General features: G+C 39.5%; 1 protein-coding gene across 5 annotated transcripts in view; it reads left to right on the plus strand.

Moving 5' to 3' along the window:
• The window catches only part of TOX (thymocyte selection associated high mobility group box), a 309,705-nt gene that overhangs the window by 132,177 nt on the left and 161,306 nt on the right, over positions 1-16,222 (plus strand). For all 5 annotated transcript variants that reach the window (XM_081504349.1, XM_081504350.1, XM_081504351.1 and 2 more), the window contains exon 2: positions 12,509-12,574. In XM_081504349.1, coding sequence (XP_081360475.1) covers positions 12,509-12,574 — 66 coding nt within the window. The remainder of the gene's footprint in view (positions 1-12,508; positions 12,575-16,222) is intronic.

The following is a 16,222-nucleotide window of genomic DNA, read 5'->3' on the forward strand; positions in this document are numbered from 1 at the left end:
AGGAAAATTATGTCATAATCATAAAATATGATAAGTCAGCTTGGAAAGCTACATGGGATCATGGGTTAAATATCAAAGAAGATGATATAAAAATAAATATACCTATATAGTATTTGAAATCTCAAAGAAAATTCAGAAATTCTTCTCCTTTTGATAAAACAAATGGATTGAGTAACTTCTCAGGTTCCTTAAAGTGAAAGATCCAGAGCTTTGTTTCCATTCCTAATGGACAGATTTATACTCAGTGACTTGAAAGATTTAATCCAGTTCTTTAAAATGTCAGTATGTTTTCATTCAGAAAACAGAAACTCTCTGGAGCCTGAAAAAAAAATATTATATATGATCTCAAAAGGGAAATGGAGTAGATCTAAACTGAACTTCTTATGCTTTTAATTGGTCACATTTACCCTGAATATACCAAAATATATTTCAACACCTGTCCTACCATTAGATTTTAATGACCAGAAGTCTATTCCTGTAACATCATTGTTATATTTAGTCTCAATGTTATTTTCTGAGTAATAATAATAGGGAAGTGAGAATCTCCATCTTAATAACTCTGTACCTTCCTATTTGTATTTTTATTTGGTTCCCTCACTTTTAATCTCAAAATTATTCAGTAATTGTTTGACTTCAACTCTTTTTTTTAAAACGTTTTCATCCCACTCAATTGTCACCTAAAGCAGTCTAAATACAACTTCTCTATTAATCTTTTTCTACATCTGTTATTCAAGTCTCAGAACCTTCTCAATGTTCTGAACTTCTAGTCTCACATTTTTCTTGTTTTGAACAGAGCATGTTCTTCCAGACCAGACGTGTGAAAAATAGTCTCACCTTTTCCTCTAGGTGTCAGATACTGAAGAATGTTCACTGTGCTTTAAAAGGAATACTAGAAATAAAAGAGGCACTCCCCCCCAAAAAATGACTTTCATACTTTTCATTCCAGGTCTATCCAGGACTTAGGTACTGTGGTAAATGAGGTGAGAGCTGATAGGATGTGGAAATAGTGAGCTTAGGTAAGGATTGCCAGTGAGTTTGAATGTACTTCTCGAATTGTCCTCTTAGCTGATGGATTCAGAAAAACTTGTCTACAATGTAAGTCAGAGGAATGTTCTGAACCAATCATTTGAAACTGCACTGAGTCTCAGTGACACAGTACAGTGTTACAGCTTTTTGCTTTATAGAAATTCAGAAATTACTTGGAAATTCATTTTAAAAACAAGAGTCCTGCATGGAATCAAAAATCATTGCTCCTGATTTTCTGATATCAGACACTAGTGTCATGGATCAAGTGTGTTTTCATGATTTAGTTAAAGTTATTTCCACTAAGTGCACCAGGATGGATTTGGAGTGATAGCTAAGCTTCTATCCACACATTCTTTTCTTTCTTAAATACTGTATAATGAAAATGAATTTCTTTGTGTTTGGGAGTTTGGGATTAATTAAATTTTCTCTAAACTTGTGTGAAAGTGAAAGTGAAGTCACTCAGTCGTTTCTGACTCTTTGCGACCCCATGGACTCTATGTAGCCTACCGGCTCCTCCGTCCATGGGATTTTCAAGGCAAGAGTACTGGAGTGGGTTGCCATTTCCTTCTCCAGGGGATGTTCCTGACCCAGGGATTGAACCCAGATCTCTGTCATTGTAGGCAGACGCTTTTACCATCTGAGTGATATTTGCATGATATTGACAAATTTTAGTTCTTCAGTTTATTACTATTTCATAAATTTGTTTCTGTCTCTGCATAGACATTTAAAATAGAACTAAATAACTCAATGTTATTGCCTTGTTATAGCCTTGTCTATCTCAATGAAACTAAGCCATGCCGTGTGGGGCCACCCAAGACGGATGGGTCATGGTGGAGAGGTCTGACAGATTGTGGTCCACTGGAGAAGGGCATGGCAAACCACTTCAGTATTCTTGCCTTGAGAACCCCATGAACAGTATGAAAAGGCAAAAATATAGGACACTGAAAGATGAACTCCCCAGGTCAGTAGGTGCCCAATATACTAATGGAGATCAGTGAAGAAATAACTCCAGAAAGAACGATGGGATGGAGCCAAAGCAAAAACGATACCCAACTGTGGATGTGACTGGTGACAGACGCAAAGTCTGATGCTGTAAAGAGCAATATTGCATAGGAACCTGGAGTGTTAGGTCCATGAATCAAGGCAAATTGGAAGTGGTCAAACAGGAGATGGCAAGAGTGAATGTCGACATTCTAGGAATCAGCGAACTAAGATGGACTGGAATGGGTGAATTTAACTCAGATGACCATTATATCTACTACTGTGGGCAAGAATCCCTTAGAAGAAATGGAGTAGCCATCATGGTCAACAAAAGAGTCTGAAATGCAGTATTTGGATGCAATCTCAAAAACGATAGAATGATCTCTGTTCGTTTCCAAAGCAAACCATTCAATATCACGGTAATCCAAGTCTATGCCCCGACCAGTAACGCCGAAGAAGCTGAAGTTGAACGATTCTATGAAGACCTACAAGACCTTTTAGAACTAACACCCAAAAAAGATGTCCTTTTCATTATAGGGGACTGGAATGCAAAAGTAGGAAGTCAAGAAACACCTGGCGTAACAGGCAAGTTTGGCCTTGGAGTACAGAATGAAGCAGGACAAAGGCTAATAGAGTTTTGCCACGAGAACGCACTGGTAATAGCTAACACCCTATTCCAACAACACAAGAGAGGACTCTACACATGGACATCACCAGATGGTCAACACCGAAATCAGATTGATTATATTCTTTGCAGCCAAAGATGGAGAAGCTCTCTACAGTCAGCAAAAACAAGACCAGGAGCAGACTGTGGCTCAGATCATGAACTGCTTATTGCCAAATTCAGACTTAAATTGAAGAAAGTAGGGAAAACCACTAGACCATTCAGGTATGACCTAGATCAAATCCCTTATGAGTATACAGTGGAAGTGACAAATAGATTTAAGGGTCTAGACCTGATAGACAGAGTGCCTGATGAACTATGGAGAGAGGTTCGTGACATTGTACAGGAGACAGGGATCAAGAAAATCCCCATGGAAAAGAAATGCAAAAAAGCAAAATGGCTGTCTGAGGAGGCCTTACAGATAGCTTGGAAGAGAAGAGAAGCGAAAAGCAAAGGAGAAAAGGAAAGATATTCCCATCTGAATGCAGAGTTCCAAAGAATAGCAAGGAGAGATAAGAAAGCCTTCCTCAGCGATCAGTGCAAAGAAATAGAGGAAAACAACAGATTGGGAAAGACTAGAGATCTCTTCAAGAAAATTAGAGATACCAAAGGAACATTTCATGCAAAGATGGGCTCGATAAAGGACAGAAATGGTATGGACCTAACAGAAGCAGACGATATTAAGAAGAGGTGGCAAGAATACACAGAAGAACTGTACAAAAAAGATCTTCACGACCCAGATAATCATGATGGTGTGATCACTCACCTAGAGCCAGACATCCTGGAATGTGAAGTCAAGTGGGCCTTAGAAAGCATCACTACGAACAAAGCTATTGGAGGTGATGGAATTCCAGTTGAGCTATTTCAAATCCTCAAAGGTGATGCTGTGAAAGTGCTGCACTCTATATGCCAGCAAATTTGGAAAACTCAGCAGTGGCCACAGGACTGGAAGAGGTCAGTCTTCGTTCCAATCCCAAAGAAAGGCAATGCCAAAGAATGCTCAAACTACCGCACAACTGCACTCATCTCACATGCTAGTAAAGTAATGCTCAAAATTCTCCAAGCCAGGCTTCAGCAATACGTGAACCGTGAACTTCCAGATGTTCAAGCTGGTTTTAGAAAAGGCAGAGGAACCAGAGATCAAATTGCCAATATCCACTAGATCATCGAAAAAGCAAGAGAGTTCCAGAAAAACATCTATTTCTGCTTTATTGACTATGCCAAAGCCTTTGACTGTGTGGATCACAATAAACTGTGGAAAATTCTTCGAGAGATGGGAATACCAGACCACCTGACCTGTCTCTTGAGAAACCTGTATGCAGGTCAGGAAGCAACAGTTAGAACTGGACATGGAACAACAGACTGGTTCCAAATAGGAAAAGGAGTATGTCAAGGCTGTATATTGTCACCCTGCTTATTTAACTTATATGCAGAGTACATCATGAGAAACGCTGGGCTGGAAGAAACACAAGCTGGAATCAAGATTGCCGGGAGAAATATCGATAACCTCAGATATGCAGATGACACCACCCTTATGGCAGAAAGTGAAGAAGAACTAAAGAGCCTCTTGATGAAGGTGAAAGAGGAGAGTGAAAAAGTCGGCTTAAAGCTCAACGTTCAGAAAACTAAGACCATGGCATCTGGTCCCATCACTTCATGGGAAATAGATGGGGAAACAGTGGAAACAGTGTCAGACTTTATTTTGGGGGGCTCCAAAATCACTGCAGATGGTGATTGCAGCCATGAAATTAAAAGACGCTTACTCCTTGGAAGGAAGGTTATGGCCAACCTAGATAGCATGTTTAAAAGCAGAGACATTACTTTGCCAACAAAAGTCCGTCTAGTCAAGGCTATGGTTTTTCCAGTGGTCGTGTATGGATGTGAGAGTTGGACGGTGAAGAAAGCTGAGCACCAAAGAATTGATGCTTTTGAACTGTGGTGTTGGAGAAGACTCTTGAGAGTCCCTTGGACTGCAAGGAGATCCAATCAATCCATCCTAAAAGAGATCAATCCTAGGTGTTCATTGGAAGGTCTGATGTTGAAGCTGAAACTCCAATACTTTGGCCACCTCATGCGAAGGGTTGACTCATTGGAGAATACCCTAATGCTGGGTAGGATTGGGGGCAGGAGGAAAAGGGGATGACAGAGGATGAGATGGTTGGAGAGGCATCACCGACTCGATGGACATGGGTTTGGGTGGACTCTGGGAGTTGGTGATGGACAGAGAGGCCTGGCGTGCTGCGATTCATGGGGTCGCAAAGAGTCGGACACGACTGAGCAACTGAACTGAACTGAAATAACTCAATAATATAATGGAAGCATAATAAAGACAGTAAAGACAGGATGAAATGTAGCATTAGTTAAGAGCCAATACTTACTAACCTTGGGCCACTCACTTGGCACTGTCTTGGTCCAGGTGCCCCGGAAAGGAGAGCCTATAATGAACGCTTGCACTGGGGGTGCAAGTCCAGGGAATGGAGGGGAAAGGACCATGGCAGGGAGGTGGGAAGAACAAAACATAGTGTGTGCTTCCAAGCTGTAGTAGCTTTGCAGCAGACCACTGCTGGTTGTTGGGCCAAAGGGTCTTCTCTGAAGAGAAGACCATGGGCCGGTCCTCTCCACCAGGCTGTACCTACCCAAATCTTGAGGTGCATTGCCATCTCTTCTGCACAGACTCTGTGGAAGGCAGGGCCTCTTGATGTCAGTTGATGTGGGTTTGGGGCACCTCTAACTATACTGTGGTGGCAGTAGGAATGGAGAGTCTGGGGACTTTTATTTCCATGAGAACTGTGAAGTTAAAAGCCAGTGGCCAAGGCCTGAGGATCAGGCAGGCTGCGCAGACCTGGGGGACATGTGATTGGATCCATCACAGACAGGCTGGATATATACTTAACTCCTCTGTATCTTAGTTTTGTCATCTGTAGTGGGATCAACAGTAGTCACTATATTACAGCTGTTCCAAAAATTAAATGACTTAATATGTGGTTAGAAAGTGCCCATAGAGGTTAAAACTGTTTTGAATCATCATGGTATGACTATCTTAAGTGTGAAGCCATTAAGTGTGACTTTAAGTGTGCCACTTAATATAGAGTACATTTGAGTTAATAAATTTGGTGTATTGCCTAAAAAAGCAAACAATCATTGCATTGTAGCCATACTGTTAACAGCAGATGGAGACAGTTGTTACCATGCCATTGGGCCTTGGTGTAGGACAGCATCTATGAGGATCGGATCAAGATAAATGCATAGTACTGTTACTGAAAAATGTCAGTTATTAAAGTTAACAACAGAAACATGGTACACAGTTCTTCCCCAAATAAATGTATCACTAGGACAAAGATGAGAGTATAGATTCAGTTCCCAAACACAGCTCAGATTCTAAGTGGTGGGTCTAGTGTTGCACTTGTGGAGGTGATATTCTCTCTTTCCCCCTCCAGTGGCCAAGTCGTCAATCTGCCACTCTGCCCATATCATATTTCCTCTCCATGCCATTCAGGTCTGCAGCAGAGTGTTTACCACTCAAGTTCAAGTGACAGGAGCCGACCAAGAGGGGTCTCTCTTTCATGGTTCAGCTGTGTGTGCTCCCAGGTTGTCACGCACATCCATTCACAGCACCGGCAGTAGTCGTTTCCTTTTCTCTGGGTGTTGACGGGCTGTGCTCTGCAGGTCTCCCTTCAGGGTCCGTGAGCACTTCCCAGGCCCCTGTGCACAGTGCCCGTTTCATTCAGTCTGGCTCAGCATGGAGGCGGACTGCTTCAGCCCCTCTCGCATTTCCACGGTCAGCCTTGGAACTGAAAGATAAATAAACACACACTCCCTCTCCAGTGTCTCCTGACCTTGTTCCTGGAGAATGGAGGATGCCTAGGAAGCTCGGAGCTCACCTCAATCTATTTTTATTGGCTACACGTTCCTCTGCGTGTGAACAGTAGTGACAGCTGTGCTCAGTGCCTGTTCCCACCCTTCACGTTATGCTATAGCTTTCAAAATGCTTTGCTCTACATGAAAGAGCAGAAGTCTTTGATTTCATTGACCAAACTTGAACTATTTCATTACCAAAAAAAAAAGATGACTTTTAATCTCATATTGAGCCAAGTAATACAGAACTGGATATTTTATTTTGAGGATATTGCCCTGTCTTATAATGATTTATAGTCTTCTAAGAAATGTCACATTAACTCCCTGTTATAAACATTTCCATTTTTAGCTTCTTTAAAAAAAAAAAAAACAACAAAGTATCCAATATTCCTCCAGAAAACACCCAGAAATGTAAGGTTTTCACTTTTACATGGGATACAATGCAATACTGTTCATGAATCCCATGAGGCCCCCCATTCTTCCCCAGCAGCAGTTTTCTGGTTTTCTTCTAATGGTTTCCCTAAAAAGATTCCATTTCCTCTACCAGTGCCAATGATTGATTTATGCCTCATATTCTATCCTTGATTTTTCTTATGTTTAGTGGTTTTGGGAGCCTACTACTACTCATTTCTGCTCATCGTTTACTATGTTCAGATGGTGTTGGATGTCTACTTTCAGTTTTAAATAGAAGAAATAATAACTACCTAGTTTGAAAAGCTCTTTGGGATTATGGGTTTGGTTAATATCCTCTGAAAACAATTTTTAAAAACTGTAGTGGAAGATTATGGATGACTTTTTATGTGATTGCATCCCCTGGTGCTTTGAAATAAAAACACGAGAAAGAGTCTAAAGCACTTGGTCAGAAAGGCTAATCCTGAGTTGATGCCATTTACATTTAGATTTAAATAAGTCAGCCTATTTATTCCTTCAAACTTTGCTTCAGGTTTTAAATTGAGAATACACAGAAATTAAAAGTCCTAGGATGCTTAGATGTATTTTGAAAAGTTATAATGCCTAAATTCAGCTGAATTCTAAAAATAATAGCTGTGACAAACGCAAGGAGTAAGGAAGTGCAGTTGTTATTTTTAATAAAAGAATATTATTGCAACAATTTTGAATAAGGTTTATCTAATATGTGGTCCAGATGAAGTGAACTGGGGTCATTAGTGTAATAATGCAAATACTTTGCCTTTTAGACTGTGGGGCATGCAAATGAGCCACACACAAAGCATTGTGGATCTGGTCCCCCACCTATTGTTTGTGATGGAGTTTAAAACAGTAGCCATAGAGTCTAATCCCTCACTTTTAATGGGTGATGGAGTATAAAGCAGTATGTCATGATGAAAAACTCTTCTACTAGAAATCTAGACTTTGGTTCTATACCCAGATGGACTGCATGACCAATAAAAAGTCTACTTCTTTAGTCATAACACCAGGGGTTCAGATATGACACCTTCGGGGACCTTTCCAAGACCGAAATTCTGGGACTCTATCCACTATAATTCAACTTCAGATGGCAACTAGATATAAACCCAAGACATGGATGCATTCTAAGAATGTTGCATCAGCACAAGACCTGTTGAGATCCCTGGAACCAGCTCCTGGACAGGGTGGGGTTGGGTGGAGCTGTAAACAGTACAAGGATGATGTTGACCTGATGGGGGTCTTGTGGCGAGAGGGTGCGCTGGGGCACCAGAATCCTGGCTTATTTTTCTTCTTGGGCTCAAGAGTTTGTCCAGATGCCAAGAGGAATGACCAGGCTTATTTTCACGTACGTGTATCTTTGGTAACTCGGAATTCTTCGGAAAGACGTCTTAAGTTAATTTACAGTGAGATCTCTTGCTTCTTGGTCAATCTACATGTTTTTTAATTGAATAAAAATCTTGAGGAAGAACAGGTTCCAGTATTTAAGTATTGCTGTCTTGACTAATTCTGTACCTTTTTTTTTCTTTGTAAGAGCTTCTCCTCCTATTGTAATTTTGCTCCAGTTTTAATCTACTCTAAGACTATGAATTGTTCACATTTAAAAGCCTTCAAACCATTTTCTAAAAGCTGAATATTCTCCCTCCTCTCAAGTCACTGCCTTCTGTAGGAAGAGGATCTATGCAATCAAGCAAATACAGTTTAATTTTTGTTAATTATACATTTCTTGAGGACTTTTTATATGCTATCCCTAAGCCATAAGGACACTAAAGATTACCAAGATGTGTACTGTCTTCTGGTAGCTCACAGCCCTAGGGAGTTAATCCCCCAATAACAAAACCTGCCTGGAACCAGAGGGCTACCTTGGGGAGCCCAGAGGCTAGAGACAGCCCAACCCTGACTAAGGGGAAATGAAGGATCTAAGAAACATTTCAAGAGAAGGAAGACAGTCTGGACAAAGAGGTGTGGATGTATGTGACATATACTGGGTCACAGTATATGACCACCAGAGTGGTCGTGGTGACGCCAGACACTCATAGCAAAAAAATCAAGGTCGTCTCTTTTTGCATCTCTACATTACAGGTCTTCCAGAAATAAGCTTTCAGGGGAGTTGTGAATATCTTGATAGTAATAGAAGTGGTAGGAGAGGGAAAGGAGGATTTATTACGAGGAGTTGACTAATGTGATTATGGAGGCTGAGAAGTCCCCAGATGTGTAGTTGGGAAGCTGGAGACCAGGAGTTTTTTGGTTTTTTTTTTTCTTCATTAAAAAATATTCAAACAAAAATGAATGGTATAGTTCCCATCCAAAAGCTGGCAGGCTTGAGTCCCAGAAGAGCTGAAGTTTCAGTTTGAGTCTGAAGGCAGGAAGACAGGTGTTCAGGTCAAGCAGTCAGGCAGGAAGATTTCCCTTTTACGCTCCTGAGTGTCAGCTTTTTTGTTCTATTCAGACATTCAACTGATTGGATGATGCCCACCCACAGTAGGGAGGGCAATCTGCTTTATTCATTTTTACCAACTGAGGTATTAATTTTGTCCAAAGACCCTCATAGACACACCCAGAATATTTGTCCAAACATCTCGACTTGGTGGCCCAGCTAAATTGACACATAAAATTAACTAGCAAACCACCTCCCTGTCTTTTAAGGCTTACTTATAAAGCATCCAGGAATATTCTGCCAGCCTGATTACTAAATTGTTGGCTCACTGGGACTCTTGTTCTTTGAAAGCCTCAGCTTTCTTTGAAAGCTGGTGGCTCAGCTGTTAAAGAATCTGCCTGCAGTGTGGACGATCTGGGTTTGATCCCTGTATTGGGAAGATCCTCTGGAGAAGGGAATGGCTACCTACTCCAGTATTCTGGCCTGGAGAATTCCATGGACTGTATAGTCCATGGGGTTGCAAAGAGTGGGACATGACTGAGCAACTTGCACTTTCACTGTAGAAATTCTGTACAATATCTTAACATCATTGAGATAGTGTCATCAATCTTCTTTGATAATATATTGGCATTATTTTAAGAATTGATAGCTAACTCATCATTTATGGCTCAGAATATATTCATATTTGTTTCAGGGGTTACATGCATTTGCTGTAAAACCAGCCTTCTTGGCTTTGAATCCCAGCCCTGCCTCTTAGTAGCTGTGTAACTTAGATCATCTAGCTTTACTTCTCTCTGCCTTTATGGGTAATAATAATAATACCTGGCTCTTTGTTGTTGTGAAGATTAAATCACTTAATACATATCAGTTAATGCATGTAAAGATACAGGTAGGTTGTGTGTGCGTGCTAAGTTGCTTTAGTTGTGTCCAACTCTTTGCGACCCTATGGACTGTGGCTCACCAGGCTCCTCTGTCCATAGGGATTCTCCAGGCAAGAATACTGGTTACAGACACACAGAATGTACTTGAAAAAAATAGTTTTTCCTTTAGCAATGTTTCTTTTACTTAAAATGCTGTTTCAGCCTTGGCTCAATATTACTTAAGTGCTGATACTTTTTTGAGGAAAGAGTTCTTAGGAGCAGTAACTTGAATATACTCAATTAGCACACATTTTGGATAGACTAAAACCAAAACTTCAAAGATTTAGTTGGCTTGAAAATGACACCAGATTTAGAAAATGAGTAAGAGAAGATGAAATAGAAAGTAACACATTTATAGAATATGCATAGGCAGTGGAGTGTTTGATTCACTTCACTACTTCTGTTCAGTTTAGTTTGCTACAGTCAGAGAAACTGTCCATATTTTAAATGATTCTTTGGCATCTTAACATTAAAAACATTTATAAACAAACCAACAGTGGGCGGGGGTGGAGAAATGCTAAATGATGCTCTTTGTTAGGTTTCGAGCTGGTAGAAGTGACAGGCAGATCCCGTGAGGCTAGACTATCTTGGGTTGAAGGCATTCACCTGACTGATGGAAAACCAACCGTGGGTAAGTCAATTGGACTCAGGGCTCCTAAGGCAGGTAACAAAGCAACTAAAATGTCCAGATCTTCTTTTCTGGGTGTGCTATTTCTGATTTGTCCTAACAACCACATCTTGCAATGAGTGATTTCAGATCTGTTTAGATACGTCTGTTCACATAACATGAAATATAAATATTTTCAAGATGATGCGTGAGGAAATCTTTTGGTTCTTTGAACTTAATGAGTGCCTCAAGTGTCCTTGGAGAAGAAAATGGCAACCCACTCCAGTACTCTTGCCTGGAAAATCCCAGGGACGGGGGAGCCTGGTGGGCCCCCGTCTATGGGGTCGCACAGAGTCGGACACGACTGAAGCGACTTAGCAGCAGCAGCAGCAAGTGTCCTTAGGGAGGTCTTTCTGTACAGCTCATGTTTATGTGGATCCTCAGGGCACCCAGTGCTGCTGACTACAGTTCAGAGCCAGTTGCAGAGCTGAGGTGTGTCCATTTTGTTGCTAGCAGCTCACAGGTGGTAGAATGCTGTGTCTATAGCATAATTATTCTGATGGTGTACAAGTATGTCCACAGTACTGCACCTTCTACCTCTGTCACTAACTCTTCTGTCTTGAAAAATAACCTTCCAGATATTAAAATTCCCGTGTCAGAAATTAGTCTGGCAATGAAAGTATATTCAGACTCAGCTCTTTGAAGCTGGCTGTATCAGTCCGTTTGATTATTTCCTTGGGAAAATTCTTCCTTTAACTAAAAGGAAAATGCTTTACCCATTTATCAAGTGACTAAAGATAGCACTTTTAAGCTGAGGATTAAGTCTGAATGGAGTGATTACTGCTTTCAAAAACCCAAATAATGAAAAGTTTGTTGTTGATGTTGTTATTGTTATTGTTGCTTGAACTCTTCTACAGTTTTGTACCCGAACTGCCCCTAGGAATTTTCTTGTTCCTAACTTGTGAATTTGTATATGGATTTCTATGCATTTGTAACACTTACATTAATTCTATGTCTTTGAAAATCTTCGGAGAGGAAAATGTGATCATCGAGTCTGTATGTTTGTATTGTTATCCATTGTTATTACCATTCTTAGACATGCTTGTAGTGTCACGTGCTCTTCTCAAATATTATTATAAAGTTAAAATATTTTAATCATAAGGCTATTGTGATGAAGCCAATTTTAGTCTATTATGAAAACTCTACACTTTTTCATTTTTGAGAACCAAACTCAGAATGCGTTGAGCTGTGCCTTAGTATATTTTCCATTATCCTTTTCTTTCAGAAATCATGCCATCCATTTAATACTTCATTACAGCTGAACTGCAATATGTATATATGTGGTATGCAGACTGAGCCATTTTGTTTTAAAACAGATTGCAGATGAAAGGAAACCATTCATTTCTTGCTTGCTTGCTGTAATTACTAGAGCACTAATTACTCCAAATCACTGACATCCAGGGTCAGGAAGGATGACAACAGAAGCATCAAAGAATAGACATGGTTCTCTTGCTGTGACAGATTTTCCATGTTTCCAACCACAGTATTTTGTTTTATGGCTACTGTTTTCCAGTTTGATGGTGAAAAAAAAAAAACCAACAACAAACATGCACACAGTCAAGATTGCTGAATGTTTACTATTATTTCATTCGCAGTTTGACGGTGAGAACATGTATATGAGCATGACAGAGCCGAGCCAGGACTATGTGCCAGCCAGCCAGGTGGGTTAATTAATCTTCTCTGCCTTGTTTCAAATTGTAATTAAACAAATTCAAAGAGTTGCATTGCAAATGAGTAGCACTATCAGTAACTGCCGCAATCAGGAATAATCATAATTTATAAACAAAGCATTTAAGCCTTGTTTCCAGTTAATGAGATCGCGCTGATAAAACCCCAGAGTTGGCATTTGTTGAAAGATAATACCTTGTTTCCTCTCCAGAACGGCAAGCAGCTGTTTTGCCAGCGTGATCTTTCCTAAACAGTTGTTTTACCTTTAGGAAATAAAGTCTTTACAGGTGCAGGTTATTTGAGCTTCTGACTGTAGACGAGTTAATCATTATAAGCTACACATGTCACAGATAGCTTTAATTATCAACTATTGGGGCATTTCAATAAAATGTTACATTGATCACCAGAATCCCATAGCCGGAGAGTGCTCTATGGCTGCTTTCAAGCCAAAACACGTGATATTATGGAAACATTTCAAGGGCACGTCTGTATCCATTTCACTGGGAATGGTTGACAAGGTGTTTAATCATGAGAAGTGACAACAAAAGTCCAATGAAAATGTAAATGGTTACATTTATAAAAGTGAATGTTTGGCTATTTATTTTTAGATGCTTAAGACCAGGCCTTTTAATCCAGAGAGGGTATTTGAAGCAAAATAGTAACTGCCCTCTTGGGCCACTATAACATGATATGTAAGAATACTATAAGTAAAAATAAGTAAATGAATAAATGAAAGTGAGGAGGAGTTCACAGGAGCATCTTGTAGACTTGAACATATTTTTTCTGGAAGAGTAAAAACCATGGTAGCCTGGAGTTTCATGTGTCAATGACTATAGTGTAAACTCAAACATTGAAAACAGTTGTTTTCAATGCCCACATATCCGCCCAAATTCATTTGATAACTGAGAGGGGTGGGGAAATAGAGAACAAAAATAAAACTATTTTTCTTCATGGTGGTTGTCAGTGAATTAAATCTAATAAATATGTCAGGGGTGCACTTCACTGGGCTTTGAAATTTCTCTAAGAACAAAATGTCTCAGGCTTAACTCAAAACAGAGGCAGGCCTGCCTCTCTGTGAACTTTGCATTTAGAAGTCATTATGATCACTGCCTTCTCTGGTAGACATTCTGGAAACTACACAGTATTGTTCAGATGAGAGGTCATCATTGAGTTCAAAAAGCCGATCTACATTTCCCTCCATTCAACAGAGTCAGTCACTCTCAGAATACCTTTGGAAGGTTGGGCTTCGTGTTTAGAATCATTACTTAAACTGAATTCATTCAACTAAGTAGACGCCAAGATCCATAGGTAGTTCTGAATAGGACTGTTTGATTAAAAAATGAAAAATGTTACTATTAATTTTCTTCTAACCATCAATCCCAAAACTGTACTGACAAGTTTAGTATTACTATTAGATGAAAGCAACCTGGTATCATCTCTTTGGTGCCTTTAGGGTTTTGAAGTGTAAGGGCTAATTGAATTTGTTTGAAACAGTAGAAACACAAACTCAATAAATGATTGCTGTTATAAAGCAGCTGCTCCCTTTCGGAGAATCATTATGTCCGTCTTAAAGACTTTTGGATAAAGGATTGGAAATTCAAAGCATATACATCATAACAACTTGGCTCTTTAGATTTTTAAATTCAAGTACCATGAATACTATTAATCCCTGACTAAAATCAAACAACATTATTTTTCTTAATATTTCAGTCCAGTTGCCAAGAATGTTTTAAATACCAGTGATAATTTATGAAGGAGTAAGGAGCTCCAGATACTTATGTGCTTTGTATAGATATGACAGGTTTGTGTGCCAGAAGCAAACTTTTTTAATAATGCAGCACATATGAAAATGTTTTTAAAATGTGCTATTGAAAAAAATTCGACTAATGTTAAGATAATACATACCATGGCAGGGAATAAGCTTCACAGATTACATAAATTGAATGGCCTTTACTAAATTTTACCTTTAACATTCCTTTTGTTTACTATAATATAGTATGTTCAAGAATTCATTACCAGGTATTCTTTTAGGGAATTTTTATCAATTTACCCCTTTCGGCAACAATAAATAAGACTTTAGTCATCTACAGGGGAAAAAAGATACATCGTTTTGTTCCTTTTCCTACTCAATATACAATTTCAAGCATCTGCATAGTTTAGTAATCCAAGCTTACTTAGTATCTCTCAACAATTGTAATTCCTGTTCAATTTTCAAATCAGTGCATGCTTTGGGACTTACAGACTAAGTTGCAAAGTAGCAGCATATGGTGCACTACTGCTCCTGTGATGTTGCTACAAGTAAATAGCACAATTCTAAAGAAATGATTTGTATAGAAAGCCGGTGCAGGAATGGCTCCAGAAATGGAAGTACACTGTAAAAATTAACGATATTCTTTTAGATATTCCCAAAGGGCTCTCCGGCACTATCTACTGCATGAATTCTATACCTCGTAAGTCTAGTGTATACAAACCCTTAGAATTTTTTGCATGTAATTTTGTAATTGATAGGCAGCTTTTATATCAAATATACCACCCTGGAATAAGCCTGACAAGTATGCAATAAAAACCCATGACATTTCCACTTCTGGGTTCATTCTTATAAAATTCACTGTTTTCTCCTATATTAGCCCTAAGTGTGCTGGCCACTCAGTACTTCAAACACCATTTAACTTTTTCTTTTTCTGGATAGAATTTAAACCACACAATGCAAGACTTCTTTGTGGGTTTCTAGACTCTGGCTAAGGAGGCCTATGCTGCTTGATACCTCATGAACTTGCAGGTTCCCTTCTGTATAGTTTGGGGAGAAAATGTGAGCAGCTAATGGAAGGGAAGCCAGAAGTGGGGAGTGGCCACCAGCCATCACGAACTCCTTTCTCATTTTTAATCTGACATGTTTGATTGAGCACCATGCCGAAGGACACAGCACAGAGGTGGAAGGGGACTGGACTGCCCACCTGAGCTCTGCCCCTTCTCCAGAGTCACCCAAGCCCACTTAGATGCTCATGCCAGGAAGTCCTTCTTTTTTCCTGAAGTACCTTCTGTAATTCCTTATGTGCAGTCAATTATACTCAAGATAAATGTTCATTTGAATTAAATACATCAAAGGAAACAGGAGTCTGGGTCTCTTGATAGGAACTTTGTATGGCACCGAGGTCATTTATCTATCCGTTTATTTATTTAGTTTCCTTTTCCTCTTTCTTTTTCTTCTATGGAAGTTTCAAGAGTATCATTTTTCACAGCTACCTATTCATTCCATGCTTTCCACCCACAATGGTGAGATTCTTTACCAGTTCCCTGGACGTAGGAACTCGTCACTTCTCACCCCTCAGTTCGGGCTCTGTGTGGAAATGATTGAGAAGTACTGTTTTTGTTTTTTGGTGTTTTTTTTTTTTTTTTAATATATATAAGAAATAATTACCTGGCAGATTTTCCTGGCATTAGGTTACGGAGAATCTTTGGTTACTTGATTGAACCATGTTTTCAATAAATCACTTCCTCCTTGACTCCAATAAACCACTTCTTTCTGCTTGTTTTCCCTCCCTATCTACTTGCTTCCATCATTTCTTCCCTCCCTCTCTTCTTATTTTTCTTCCTTCCTCCTTTCTTCCATAATTTTTGTTGTTAATTCTGAGCATCATAGT

This window comes from Giraffa tippelskirchi, chromosome 6 (assembly GCF_054371585.1).
Source record: "Giraffa tippelskirchi isolate mGirTip1 chromosome 6, T2T-mGirTip1v1.2.pri, whole genome shotgun sequence".
Taxonomy (NCBI): Eukaryota; Metazoa; Chordata; class Mammalia; order Artiodactyla; family Giraffidae; genus Giraffa; species Giraffa tippelskirchi.